Source organism: Lithobates pipiens, unplaced genomic scaffold (genome assembly GCF_037356315.1).
Source record: "Lithobates pipiens isolate NorthernLeopardFrog02 unplaced genomic scaffold, aLitPip1_a1.2 Scaffold_13, whole genome shotgun sequence".
NCBI classification, from domain to species: domain Eukaryota; kingdom Metazoa; phylum Chordata; class Amphibia; order Anura; family Ranidae; genus Lithobates; species Lithobates pipiens.
This window is the reverse complement of record NW_027507718.1, coordinates 260,289,057-260,303,219: the sequence shown is the minus strand read 5'-3', so window position 1 is coordinate 260,303,219 and position 14,163 is coordinate 260,289,057. Positions and strand designations below refer to the sequence as shown.

The 14,163-nt window shown below is 40.2% G+C and overlaps 1 protein-coding gene across 1 annotated transcript in view; it reads right to left on the bottom strand.

Annotated features, from left to right (window-relative positions):
- The window catches only part of SMARCAD1 (SNF2 related chromatin remodeling ATPase with DExD box 1), a 199,172-nt gene that overhangs the window by 5,869 nt on the left and 179,140 nt on the right, over positions 1-14,163 (bottom strand). The window contains exons 20-23 of the mRNA XM_077476560.1: positions 11,625-11,813; positions 6,467-6,585; positions 5,382-5,564; positions 1,115-1,224 (exon numbers count right to left, since the gene is read on the bottom strand). Coding sequence (XP_077332686.1) covers positions 1,115-1,224; positions 5,382-5,564; positions 6,467-6,585; positions 11,625-11,813 — 601 coding nt within the window. The remainder of the gene's footprint in view (positions 1-1,114; positions 1,225-5,381; positions 5,565-6,466; positions 6,586-11,624; positions 11,814-14,163) is intronic.

Genomic DNA, 14,163 nt, shown 5'->3' with positions numbered 1-14,163 from the left:
GCTCAACATGGCAAGGATATATTTTTCGTTTTTGTTTTATTTTGCGGTTTTGACATGTGATACTTTGTGAACACAGACTTGGTAAAACACAAGTGTGGTTTATGTACAAAGTCTTGCTGTGCCTTTTTCAATGTGCTGTGACACATTCAGGGAGTCATGCACAACCCGCTACTGAGCTAATTCCTCACACTTATTACAACCAGCAAACAAAGGTTGATCATTACTAGACAGCACACACATGCAAAAACTTTTCCTTACTAGTTACAGGCCACAGACTTTAGGCAGAAAAGGGAAGCACCGCTTGCTTGTAACTGTATTGCCTTGCCCTCACGTTTTAGAGCATTACGGAAACTGTTGGCACTATATAAATCCTGTATAACATAATAGGTTTGCCTGCAATCTTGTAAGCTGATATATTCCTGTGCTCTGTGTATAAGAAAGGGATATAGACATGGGGAGGAGGGAAAGAGGATGTGGAGAGGTCTGTGTGCTTTGTAATATATCAGAAATGAAGTAGGCAGGGCTGACATTACAGGTAATTCAGAGCTGTGTTGGCATGGCAAAGAAGGTGGTAGGGGCATCAATAGTTTTTTTTTTTTTTTTTTTATTCCTGTGCTTGCAGCTTGTTTAAAAGATGAGACATAGGGAAAAGTGCATGTATTCCAGAGATTTAAAACTTTTTATTTTTTTCCCTGACATAAATTTAACAGAAGATGAACCAAGCTTACGTGACCCACTGTTCTAGGGTATTTGCTATGAATGATTGGGGATTCCAGGAAAAAAAAACAAAAAAAAACAAACAAACAATGCAGTGCGAGAGAACTGTCCGATTCGGTTCAATGATCTTCCGTTTAATTTTTAAGGTCGGGAGGTGAATGGTCAAAAAAGCGTCCTGTTTATAGTTAACATTGGCTGTGTTAACAGAATTTGCAAGCCTTACCAATTCACACACATTATATATATATATATATATATATATATATATATATATATATATATATATATATATATATATATATATATACACACACACACACACACATATACATACACACACACACACACACACACACACACACACACCTTATTTACTAGGTTTCCCAAGCAGACATACCTGTATCTGTGGTCGTCATATCTTGTTCTAATTTTAATTTTTGTTGACTGATTTTTAACATGGACTCCTCGATTGTTTCTTTACCAATTAACTTGATAACATTCACTTCCCTTAGAAAAAAAAACAAAAAACAAAACATGAGTTATTATTCTCCTATCATTAAGGATGTGGCATCTTCATATAGGAAAAAAAATACAAAAAAAAAAAGCCAGTACTCTTACTACACCTTAAGGCTGGGTTCACACTGCAGCGGTTTATGAGATTGGATGTGATTCGCACCGCATTGCAAATCACATCCGATCTCTGTGCGATGCAAGTTCAGCCATACAGATAGTATGGCTGAATTCGCATTGCATCCGGCCCAAACTCGCACAGGACCCTTTTTTTGGTCCACAGCAGAATCGGATCGCGTGGGTGTTCACAGTATGCGATCCGATTCCTGTCAGAGTTTGCAGATCGCACTGCAATATGCGAACTGATCTGGGGGTGTCATTAACGTTTCACTGACACTCCCAGCAGTTCGCATAGGGCAGTGTGAACTGCCGCCGGGAGGCATGCGATGCGGGAACCTGCAGCGGATTTGCAGTGTTCCCGCATCGCTGCAATGTGAACCCAGCCTAAATCAGTGTTTCTCAACTCCAGTCCTCAAGGAGCCCCAACAGGTCACGTTTTCAGGCTTCCCATTATTTTGCACAGGTGATTTGATCAGTTTCACTGCCTTGGTAATTAACACAGCTGTTTCATCTGAGGGAAATATTGAAAACATGATCTGTTGGGGTACCTTGAGGCCTGGAGTTAAACATCACTGCCTTTAGGCCCCTTTCACACATGCGGACAGTATGTCCATATTTCATCTATCAGTTTGCGGATGAAATACGGACATACATGCATCCCTATAGGACACCCGCTATTGTCCGCCTCTGCAAAAGTCAGATTCTGCAGACGGATGAAAATCCTATTTTTCTATCCGTCTGCAGAGCGGATCGGATGAACACGGACAGACGGTCCGTGCTCATCCAATCCCCATAGAGGAGAGCAGAGAGCTGACAGGGCGGTCCCCGCACAGTGTGCGGGGACCGTCCTGTCCGCAGCCGGCTCAGCGGGGACAACGGAGCGATAACTGCTGATCATCATGGGGCGGATCATTACTGATCCGCCCGTGTGAAAGGGGCCTTAAACAACAGAGGATCTATTTGGGGAGGGAGGTTCTATCTTTCAGAGGGCAGAAGAGATTTATTTACTTTTATTTTTTTCTAGGCAAACATGGGCACGTTCTTGAGAAACAGACAATATTTTCTCAATACTCCTATTTCTCTGCTGAGCTGTATGCCACTTAGGAGTCCTCTATTTCAGGCAACTTATAGTACTGTGATACATTTTTACTCTGGATCTCAAGGTAGTGTCACAATGTGATCTAAATTATAAGTGTCTATAATGTTTTCAACTGAATATATTTTACCAATAACCATAAAGCTGGCCATATACAGTTTTGCGCTGCCGACCCTCATGTTATCTTGTTGCTCTGCCACCAGACATTTTATGGTTTCACATTATGGTTTTATGGTGTATCGTTCACAGTAGCAAAAAAATAAAAAATAAAATTTGTAATACCCCTTGTCATGACAGACAGGACTATGCAGAGATTTACAATATAGTAGCCCTCTTCAAAGAGAGAGGGATTCTTTAAGTTCTGGCTTAGTGCATTAGGCTAGTTTTATACCTTTGCGATTGGGTGCGGTTTGCATTTGCACAGGCAAAGCTGCCCATTTGTTTGAACAGGCTGCTGTACCTGTGGGAAATACATGAAAAAGGTCTGTGCACCTTTTTAAAATCGCAGACGCAAGGAAACGCATAGTGCAAAAGCACTGCAATTTCAAGTGTGTGGGTGCTTCTTCAGAGCTTTGTGTTGTGACTGGTGGCTCCCATACACATGTGGGGAAGACCAGGGAAGATGTCAGCTGTCTCAGCGGTGTGCGCGAACCGCTAGAGGGCTTTATTCTAAGGTATTTCATTATGTGCTAGTATGCTAGTAAGCATACTAGCTCATTATGCCTTTGTCTTACAGGTTTTTTTTTTTTTTAACAAAAAGTTTACAACCTCCAAAAATTAATGGCACTCATGTGCATTTGCTAAATAGCAGTATGCTTTGTAAAGAGCAGACAGGCAGGGAGGGCAGCGACAGAGGAGACAGAGCAGGGCTGCTAGGGACTTACAGGCATGTAAACTGACCACGGTGTCAGTGCTCAGCAGCCATGATATGCCGAAGTTTACAGGGTGGAGGGCAGAAACTGTCAGGATCAGCCAGGTATTTCAGGTGATACAGGGGGTCAAATTACACAGCACAATTACTGTGCTGTATAACATGCTTTAAATGAGCAGGATCCTTTTTTATTTGGCTAACAAACGCTTAAAGTTTTAACTTTATGGGTAGGCATAGCCAGCCAGGAATGTTTTTTTCTGCTTGTCTACAAGCTAAACTTTTTTGTACAATAGGGCAATAGCCAGGATGGAGATTTGCGTAACAGTATAATTACTATTACTAGCCTGGAAATTGGAATGTTTTATGATGGCTTCTAAAACACCAGATATTCCCTTAATTGCATAGGTCCTGTAATTGGGGTGTTATGATGGGCTAAATCAAAAGGTTATTTGCCGAGTAATGTTACAGCAAAATGGTTAATGACCATTCCCGGGTTGAAATAGCAGGTTTAAGTTTCCAGATTTGAGAAATGTTTACTCAAGTTAAATTGATCCAGTGTCTAAAGCAAAAATTACAGGCTGGCCCCACTATTGTGGGGTCCGAGTACAGATCCTAAGATATACACAAAGGGAACTCATGCAGAAATTGCTAGTGAATCATGAGGCAACAAGCAGTCTTCCCAGCATAAGAAAGGGGTTCAGAGTTTTATGTATGTACTGACCCAGCAAAGCTTTTGCAAGTTTAATCATCTGAAGGTAGCACATCATAAAAATGGTATAAGAATCAATTCCTGTGGCCCGTACAGAATTTATACGGTAGTTCAATTACCCCTAGTTTTATGAACGGCCCATATTTTCCTGCATTTAGAGTCTGACAGCAAGTCAAATAAAAGTAAAAAGTTCAATGGAAATCATTCTTGAGTGACACAGGCTATTTTACGCAGATTAGAAAATCATATTACAATATTATAATGCATAATATTATTATAACCACAAGAAAACCACAATGTTGAATATAAAACTTAACCGTATTTTTTTTCTTCCAAAAATGACAATGTAAGGCTATTGCCATATTTTTACTACAGCTAACCATTAATGATGGATGTTTGTATACCTTGCACTTGTACTTTGGAATAAAAGCTTGCATAGAACTTGTACTTTGGAATAAAAGCTTGCATAGAGTTAACCATCGGCATACGTACTTTGATATCTTAGGAATTGGCTTGTGTAAACATATTACTTAAACTGTGAATAAGCAATTGTTCTTTAGCCCTACAATTACTAAGCATCTAGAATAAAGTGGGTGTATTTGGAATTGCTGCAATCAAGTCTACTTGAAAGCTAGGGTGGTGAACTAAATTAATAAAACAAACATTGTCAAGAAGTGAAAAGGTGTTTTCAATTACAGACATATCGAAGATTGAAATTTAGGCTTGCAACAGAGTCAAATTACTCTCAAGTCAAGCAGAGAAAATAACTGCACATCATTTCAGCCTAAACAGTGAGGATAATTTCACACTGAGGCGCTTTTCAAGCGCTTTCACGCTACAAAAAAGCACCTGAAAGGGTCACGAAAACCAATTTTCATTAAAATCAATGAATGCTTTCACATTGGGGCAGTGTGCTGGCAGGGCGGAGAAAAAACACCCCTCTCCATTGAAATGAATGGAAAGCGCTTCAAAAGCGCCTGAAAAGCTCTTCAAAAGTGCTTAGCGTTTTACTGGCAGTTTACAAGCGCCTCAGTGTGAAAAGGGCCTAAATGGTGCTTGGTTTACACTGTTTTTCTGCTGATAAAGTAGGATCTTTTTACTGCTGTCTGGGAAATTTATCTTCTCTCCATAAGTTCCGTAAATGACTGAGCGGGAACGTAAAGAAGGTGAAATTTATAGTAACTTTTTTCTCCTGGGAAAGGATAGCATGGTGAAATCTCTTCAAAGATTACAGGCATAACAAAAAAGCTGACATGAAATTCTCCCCCTTTGCGAGCCTTTTCAAACCAGGAGGAAAAAAAAAAAAAAAAAAGTTTGACTAGAGATGCGCGCTTTTTATAGCAAAATTAAAACTTTACTTGGTTTGGCCCACTCTATGACAGCGATCTTCAGCTTGCTTGTCGTTGTAAGGATTACAGTCTATATCATGGAGGATTACAACATTTGCTGAGGTAAGATTTATCCCAAGTCCACCTGCTTTAGTAGATAGAAGGAATATAAATATATCCATGTCGCTATTGAATTCATCTATAAGATGTATCCTACAAAAAAAAAAAAAAAAAAAAAGCAAAAATAAAATGTAAATATGGACATGTACTTCAGCAAACACACAAGTTATGAAATGCACATTCAATTAAGACGACCAGAAGCAAATTAGTTTCTATTCACCTGAACAGGTCTTAAAAAAAACCTGGACGTTATAAGCTAGGCAGTCACATTTCCATCTTTGTAAACCATTGTTATTACAAATCTGGCATTGCATAAAACACTTTACAAGGATGCAGAACAGAGATGGGCAGATCTCAAGAGCAAAGCGAGCAATGCACCTAAGGCCTCAGGCACACTGGATGTTTTCTGATCTCTCCTAAATGCCTTTCCTCCTGGCAACAGTGTTTTGGCAGAAACGCTTGACGCCGGTAAACACATTTCGATGCATCAAGTGCTTGGATGTTAATTCATCTCATTGACCAGAATATTTTTTTCTGGCCATTGAAATTAATTAATGCTCAAGCACTAAACGTGCCTAGCGCTTAGGTGTGTTTTCCATACATAACTAGTTTTTTCTGAACGTGCTGGCAGTGGGTTTCTTTTTCTGCCTCTAAACGACTATATGTGCAGGGACAACATGCAGGGGCGTTTAGAGGAGAAAAACAAAAAACGGCAGATGCATCTAGGAGCAGCAGAAAAAACGTAGAGTGTACATGAGGCCTACAATTACAGGTTTTTTTTTGTGGGTGTCTTTTGCTGCCAAAGGTGGCCCTTGAATTGTGCATAAGGTGTCCATTCCTGAAGTGGAATACCACACCCAGTGACCCAGCTTTACAAGATAACATTTGCCAAGAATGGATGTAAAGACAGATAACAGGTAGGCAAACATTCATAAACAGACTTTAATATGCAAATTAGCATGAACACATTGCATGTTCTACTTTCAAAGACACACCTGTCTGATATCTGAGTCTTCCCATCTAGTCGGAGATAGCGATGCTGGTGGTGCTGAAGAAAGACCTCTAATACGTCTAACATCATAGTGAACTGGCTGAAAAGTACAACTCTGTCACCCTGCACAGAAATAAATGCAAAATCATCAAAACTAAATTGTGGTTGATTTTGTTATACGTCAATGTCTATTATTAAGTTTCTCCTTCTTGGTTTTACAGGAAATCAACTTGGGGTGGGGGGAGATTTACTAAAACTGGAGCACTCAATCTGTTGCTGTGTATGATAGCCAATCAGCTTCTAACTTCACTTTGTTCAATTAACCTTTGACATGAAAGCCTAGAAGCTAATTGGTTTCTCTGCAGAGCGGCACCAGATTTTCTACATTCCAGTTTTAGTAAATAAACCCCCACGGTGCCATAGAGGCTACTACTCAATTAGTGTGGCTACTAAGGATAGTTTTGTTTAGCAGGTCAACCTAAGCTCAATCACAAGAAGAATATAATTAAAAAAATTAGCTTACCAATTCATTCAAAATCATAAGATTTACCTTTAGTGAAAATATAATTTTTGGGGATATGTGGGGCACATAGAATATTCCTAAATATTGTAAAAAAAGGGTTGAATTAATATTTTCTGGAGTGTCAGATTTGTAAAAGGAGTTTAGCCTTTTCATTAAGAAGCGATAGTCTATTTCTGAAAATCTCACAATGATGTCTTAATTGTAGAGGCCAATCAAGAAATAACTGCTTTTCATTTATGTCACACCATTTAACTGATATTATAGTTGTTTTCTCACATTTTTAAAGGCTAAGTTCACCTTTTCAGGCAGAATGTCACTTTTCACACTAAATAGAAGCCTTTTTCTAATGACTTTTCTGCCCTAGCCATCCCAATATGTGGTCCAAATACATAAGCGGTCCATATAGTGAACTTGGTGTTGTTATTCACTTTAAAGTCATCACAGAGGACAAGGGGACACTCTCTACGTCTAGAGGAAAAAAAGATTTAATATCCAAATATGGAAAGGTTTCATCACAGTAAGAGCTGTGAATATGTGGTATAGACTTCCCTCCAGAGGTGGTTCTGGCTAGATCAGTAGATTGCTTTAACCACTTTAATACCGGGCACTTAAACACCTTCCTGCCCAGACCAATTTTGAGCTTTCAGTGCTGTCGCACTTTGAATGACAGTTGCGCGGTCATGCTACACTGTACCCAAATGAAATTTTTATCATTTTTTCCCCACAAATAGAGCTTTCTTTTGGTGGTATTTGATCACCTCTACGGTTTTTATTTTTTGCTAAACAAATAAAAAAATACAGAAAATTTTGAAAAAGGTTTTTTTTTTGGTTCAGTTTCAAAACTTTGTAAGTACGCTTTCTCCTTCACTGATGGGGCTACACTGATGGGCACCAATGAAGTGGCACTGATAGGCGGCACTTAAGGGCGACACGGATGGGCACAAATAGGCGGCACAGGTGGGCACTCATAGGCGGCACAGGTGGGCACTCATAGGCGGCACAGGTGGGCACTCATAGGCGGCACAGGTGGGCACTCATAGGCGGCACTCAGAGGCGGCACAGGTGGGCACTCATAGGCGGCATTGTATTATGTTATACTGTACTAATGGATGCCAATCAGTGCCAAACAATGCATGCCAATCAGTGATGCCCATTGTGGCATCCATTGTGGGCACTGACTGGCACCCCTAGTGGTCTAGGGAGGATTACCTTGTGCTGGCCATCCCTGGTGGTGTCCCTGGCGGTCCAGTGTAGGCATCCTTGGGGGGGCCGCGCTGATAATCGATCAGCACAGACCCCCCTGTCAGAGGAGCAGCCGATCGGCTCTTCTCTACTCGTGTCTGACAGACACGAGTGAGGAAAAGCCGATCACCGGCTTTTCCTATTTACACGGTGATCAGCTGCGATTGGACACGGCTGATCACGTGGTAAAGAGTCTCTGTTGGAGACTCTTTACCGAGATCGTAGTTGCAGGGTGTCAGACTGACACCCCGCAACAATGATCACCGCAATGCGCGCCCCCGGGGGCGCGCAGCGGCTCAAAATCCTGATCACGTCATATGATGTCCGGTCAGGTTTTTTAAACCACTTTACAGCCGTCATCTGCCTATAGGGCGGGCGGCAAGTAATTAAAAAAGGCCTGGATTCTTTACTAAATGTACATACTATAACTGGGTACTAACATTTATAGGTAGAGTTGATCCAGGGAAAATCTAATTTCCTCTTGGGGGATCAGGAAGGATTTTTTTCCCCTGCTGTAGCATATTGGAGTATGCTTTGCTGGGGTTTTTCCAGCTTCCTCTGGATCAACTGTGGGTGAAGGATTGTGTATTTGGGATTGTACTTTTCAACTATGTAAATATGTAATATTCTTATCTCTCATTTACCTAGTCAATGGCAGCTTTGAATCTTCACACCTCTATTAAAAAAAAATGCTTTGAGCCCATCACTTACTATCATGTGACCTTTCAGGAGCCTTCATATCCCATCATGGACTGTGACAGGAGTCAATTTGGGTGGGGTGCTTGTGGAACCCAGCTTAACTTGGAGAGCTCTGTAAACTCTGGCCCCTCTTAGGTGTAATTCCCCCTGTGTCCTGTCTGGGCACAGGGTGACTGAGAACCCCAGTCTGATCTGTGCTAGATGGGCTCGCTGTACAGCCACACTGGAATGTTGTATATATTGTGTGTTCTCTCATGCTGTTGGACTCTTTGCTGGGATTATTGCTGGACAGTTTACCCTGAATGCAAGGGAGGGGGCATTGCCCCTTAGTTGTATATCTGTTTGTACATGTGTTTCAATAAACAGTAAACAGTCTGTTTCCACCCTACACTGAATTACTGCTAATGACTGGGTGCTCAGAGGGATCTTGGATCATGTGGTACTGGACAAAGGAAGAATTTATGGCAGGCAGACTCATCTAGAGTACGGGGGTCCATCACAATTCCTTACTGCACCACAGAATAGAATAGGGCGTGTTTTACTTCTGCGGACCAGGCTGTTTGATGCGGTCTTCTCTGTCCACAGTCCAATCCATCTCCTGAAAAGAGCCTTTCGGAAGCACTCTGTACATGCCCAGTTTGGTGTGTTTTTTTTTTTTAGAAGGGTGCATGTGATTAGTACAGGTCAATCAGCACTGTCCAGACAGGATCAGGAGTCCTGTAGTCTCATAGGACAGTCAGTCAGGGAATGAAAACTCCTTCTATAAGCTTTAAACTAGACACTGATAGAAGTCACAAGACTGCTCTAACTGCTGATGAGAAAAGGTATTTAGCAGTTTAGATTTACTAAAATAGTTAAGTCCTCATGCTCTGTGTACTGTGGGAGAGCAGATATGAATGCAGGGTCCTGGGTTTAGTAACACTTTAAGATGGCCATACACTGTACAATTTGATTGTACAATCTCCTTTAGATCCAACATCAACTATGTAGTGCAAGGGCCTGCCCGATAGAATACAAATTAAATGGATTGTTCAGGTAGATTATTCTATTCCATAGTTCTGGTGGATCTTAAGTAAATTGGAAAAGAGATTGTACAACAAGATTGCATAGTGTATGGCCACTTTTATACAAGTACACAGGAGGGAGCCATGCAGCTGTCAAATGTTCTTGTGATCCAGGTCCAGCTCAGGGAGGGGGCAGGGTGTATACACACTAATTTCACTTTTAGGGCTCATTAACACTGCGTAGTGGGAGAAATTTTTTTGCATGACATGCATAGGGTTGCCCATTGATTTCAACAAACGCAGAAAAGTAGCTTATGGGGCCATTTTAGTGCATTGTGGTTTGCCCATTTTGTTACAGCGTTTGTCGCACATTATTGCACTCAATAAAACAGGTTTGCCTCCATGTTTGGGATGCCGTTAATTAATGGTACCCAAAGTGCAACTAGTTTACAAGGTGTGTGTTAATTAGGTCAGCTGCTGAACTACTTTCCTGTCCCAAATAACAGGATGAATACCAGGAAGTAAACGACAAGTTTTCTATAGGAGACACAAGAGGCTGAGGTATTGACTGTCCTAGAATATACAGAAATCATTTTTCTTCTGCAGCAGAGGTACATTAATGGTATATAAAAATGTACATAGGGAAGCTGGAATTTAGAAAGAAAAAAAGTGAACTTAGCCTTTAATTCTTGTCTGAATTCTTCACTCAGTCTAAATCTTATAGCTTTAGAAAACTGGTTCTTTCTATAAATCACTGGAAAAACCTGATCTAGATCCAGTTGGTACAATGCAACCATGCTTGGGGGGGGGCTCAACAATCAAGAAGAAACAGGAGTTTTTGAGATGGTGAGAGGTAATTTAGATCCTGACCTGAATGGAACTTCATGTTCTAGTCCTGTTTTCTGGGTTTTTCTGAGGGTAATGGAGGCCAGGTTTCCCCCAACTGGTTACATTTGGACTCGGGGAAGTGGTCCATACACTTGAATGTGCCTCTGGTGGGAGCAGGGAATGCTCTGGGAAGTTAACATTTACTATATCCTATTTGTCCTTTGTAATTCTGCGGGATCTAAACTTGCTTTGTTATTTTCAAGAACCACTGTTTCAATTCCTTGGAGGTAATTGTACTCTATTTCATCCTCAGGGGACACTTGCCTATTAAATGATACTGCGAGCGATTGTCTACCTTGATAATGTATCACAACATGGAACCCCAGTTTTTTTTGGAACTGGGATCAGGTTTGACCACTTTCTGACCTAGTTCAGTTCTGATCTTCCTCCAAGCAGGACGATGCTTTTATATTGTTAATTTTGAGCCTAATAGAGATCCCTTGCTCTGTTGCCCATCCATCAGTTAAACTGCATTTGAAAGTCCCAAAGGTGAAAGACTGTGTGTGTTAACCAATAGACTAGAATAGAAAATAGAAAAATATTGTGAAATCCTTTTCTTGCAGTCAACTGAGGGACAGGTTCCACCCCCTTTGCGTTAATGCTCTTGGTACGGTTTTATACAAAACTCAGACATGCTAATAGTAGGATTGGGTTATTCTGGCTGTGCTACAGTTTGCCAATGCTCAATCACTCTGTTGGAAGCAGTAGGTTAAAGATTTTCAGTGTTTCTCAATGGTCTTCAAGAAAATAATTCTATGGGAAGTACAAAAATCCTACTTGTAAAAATAAAGGGAAACAAAAATTACCTTCTTCTTCAGGTCAGATAGTAAGTTCTCCAGCACCTCAAATTTCCCAGAATCTAAAAGGAGCTGCTTTTCAAGTGTAAATGTGGATAGGCTTGAGAATTCATTGCAAAGCCTGTGCAGTTCAAAATCTGTCATAACCTCCATATCTTCAAAGATGAGATCAGGATTGGCTTCACAATGTGTAGGTTCCTTTAAAAAAAATATTACAAAATAAAAATGCATAGTGCATAAAGAATATATTGACATTTTAAACAGTTATAGGGGAATAGATCAAAGACTTCAGAGAATATAAAAGACAACCTAATATGTTGCTCTCCATCTAACCATTACATTTATACCCCCCCCCCCCCCCAACACCCCTTTTAAACTGGAAATGTAATTTAAATGTCATCAGGAATAATGCATTGATAAAGAAAAAACATTCCTCCCCTAACGCAATTTTTGAAATCACATTCAGGTTATGAAATAGTGCTCACATGCCTGCCAGGCTAACTAGAGAAAACACTGTTAAGATGATTTCTATTATCATTGCCCTTGACATGAAAGCAGAAACTACTGAGTCATGAAAGGCTAGCACATTTACAGGTGCCATTATGTAAATCATTCACCTAGAAAGCTGCAGACAAGGAACAACTACTTGCTAAACAGCAAAGGTAATAGACCACATAGTACATAGTGTGACAGTGGCATTTATTTATGTGAGGGAGGTATCTTAAATGATACCGGATAAGAAAATATGGAGAGCCACAACATATTATATACTTTTATCCTCATGTATAATTTTCACTGTCTAGTGTCAAAATAAATCTTCATAAAACCAGCAGTGTTGTAGTGAACGATATGGAGAACATTAGAGCTTGTGAATATATCAATAAGGCAATGAATTTTAAAAGGATTTATGTAATTATTGTTAAATCACTCCTACCAAGCCAGAAAGACTTGACTACAGTTATAATGTGCCAGTAGTCTGCTACTTTAGGAATTACATTTCCTTAGAAATAATGTGCACATACAATATGCACAGCCCTGGATAAAGCTCTGCATTTAGGAAACAATATATAAAATGGTAAACTAAATAAATATAAGTTTAGGATGAAAAAAAACTGACGCATTCTGCTATATACCTGGGCCTTAGCAAAGAAGCCTCATCCTTTGACGAATGTGATCATCACAGATCTCCCTTAGCTGTATGCAAACCAGAAGTTTGACAAGAAAAAGGTGTTCCTCACACAAAAAAAAAAACACACACACAACACACCCTTTGTTAGGGTTCATTCACACTTTTGTGGCGGTTTTCTGCACTTGAAAAATGTTAGTCTGCAAAAGGTCACACAGAATTGTTTGTTCCCTGCTCACACTGGAGCGCATGCAGTTTCTATGCATTGTAGCTGAGAAGCGGAGCATAGAAATAAATTAAATATAATTTTGTGACATTTTTAAAAGTGAACAAAAAATAAAAATAAAAGGTAAACCGTGCCTTGCATCACACCCCCCCCAAAGCCCATCCACCATGGACACCATTCACACAGAAAAACAAAACATTTTCTTGTGCAGCTAGTGTAAAATAGCCCCCCTAGACCTGATATGTAATTTTTTGCAATACACATGTAAAAATCTGCACTGTAATAATAAAATTACAAAACACCCAGAACATTATAAATTTCCTGAATGGAGGTAAAACATAAAAGGGGCTGCGTCGAGTTAATGCATACCAAGTCTTAAAATTGCATATGGCCATGATATCGCAAAAAATAAATGGTACCCCAAAATCTCCAGAGACAAAACTTTTAAAGCCTTTACTTATCAGTTTAAAGTCAACTGGGAGCTCTGGAACTATTCTCACACTGGTGCTTGAGGCGATACCTCACGTGTGGTGCAGTCACCGTTTACATGCACACCTACCTTGGGAACACCTTTGCATTTGCAGGTGTGTAAAGGGGCAGCAAGGACTTTATTTTTTTTTAAACGCGTTGTATTAATATTTTTTTTTATTTCAACTTCATTAGGACTCATGTACACTGCTGCTGCTAAACGTACGTCAAGGTTTAAAGTACACGGGACATTTTCACAACCTCTCCTGAGCGATTTAACTTAACAGCTAGTAACCCACGTTTAAAACTTCCATTTTGCCGTGTTTACATGCCACGTTTATGTTTAGAAGAGCTTGGATATAAAAATGTTTTTCAAAATCGTCAAAAATGAAAAATGACTGTAAACAAAACGCAGCTAAACATGAGTTACAGCGCTTGGCACTTGAAATGCCTCTAAATTTAGCGTCTGAACTCATTTTTTTGCTTTCCAAAAAAGACCTCTAAACTCAACTGCCTAAAAACGACGTTAAACGAACCTGTGTACATGTACTCATACGATAACATTGGATGAGTTCAGGGGCAGCAGAAAAAAGTAGCCAACTGCCTCTGAACATCCATTTACCAGCAGCAGTGTAAATGAGGCCTTAGAAGCAGTTGGGAGTTTTTTTCAACTGCCCCTGAACCTCTCTCCTCTATGTTATGTTACCTGTCCATGCACACAGGGTCGT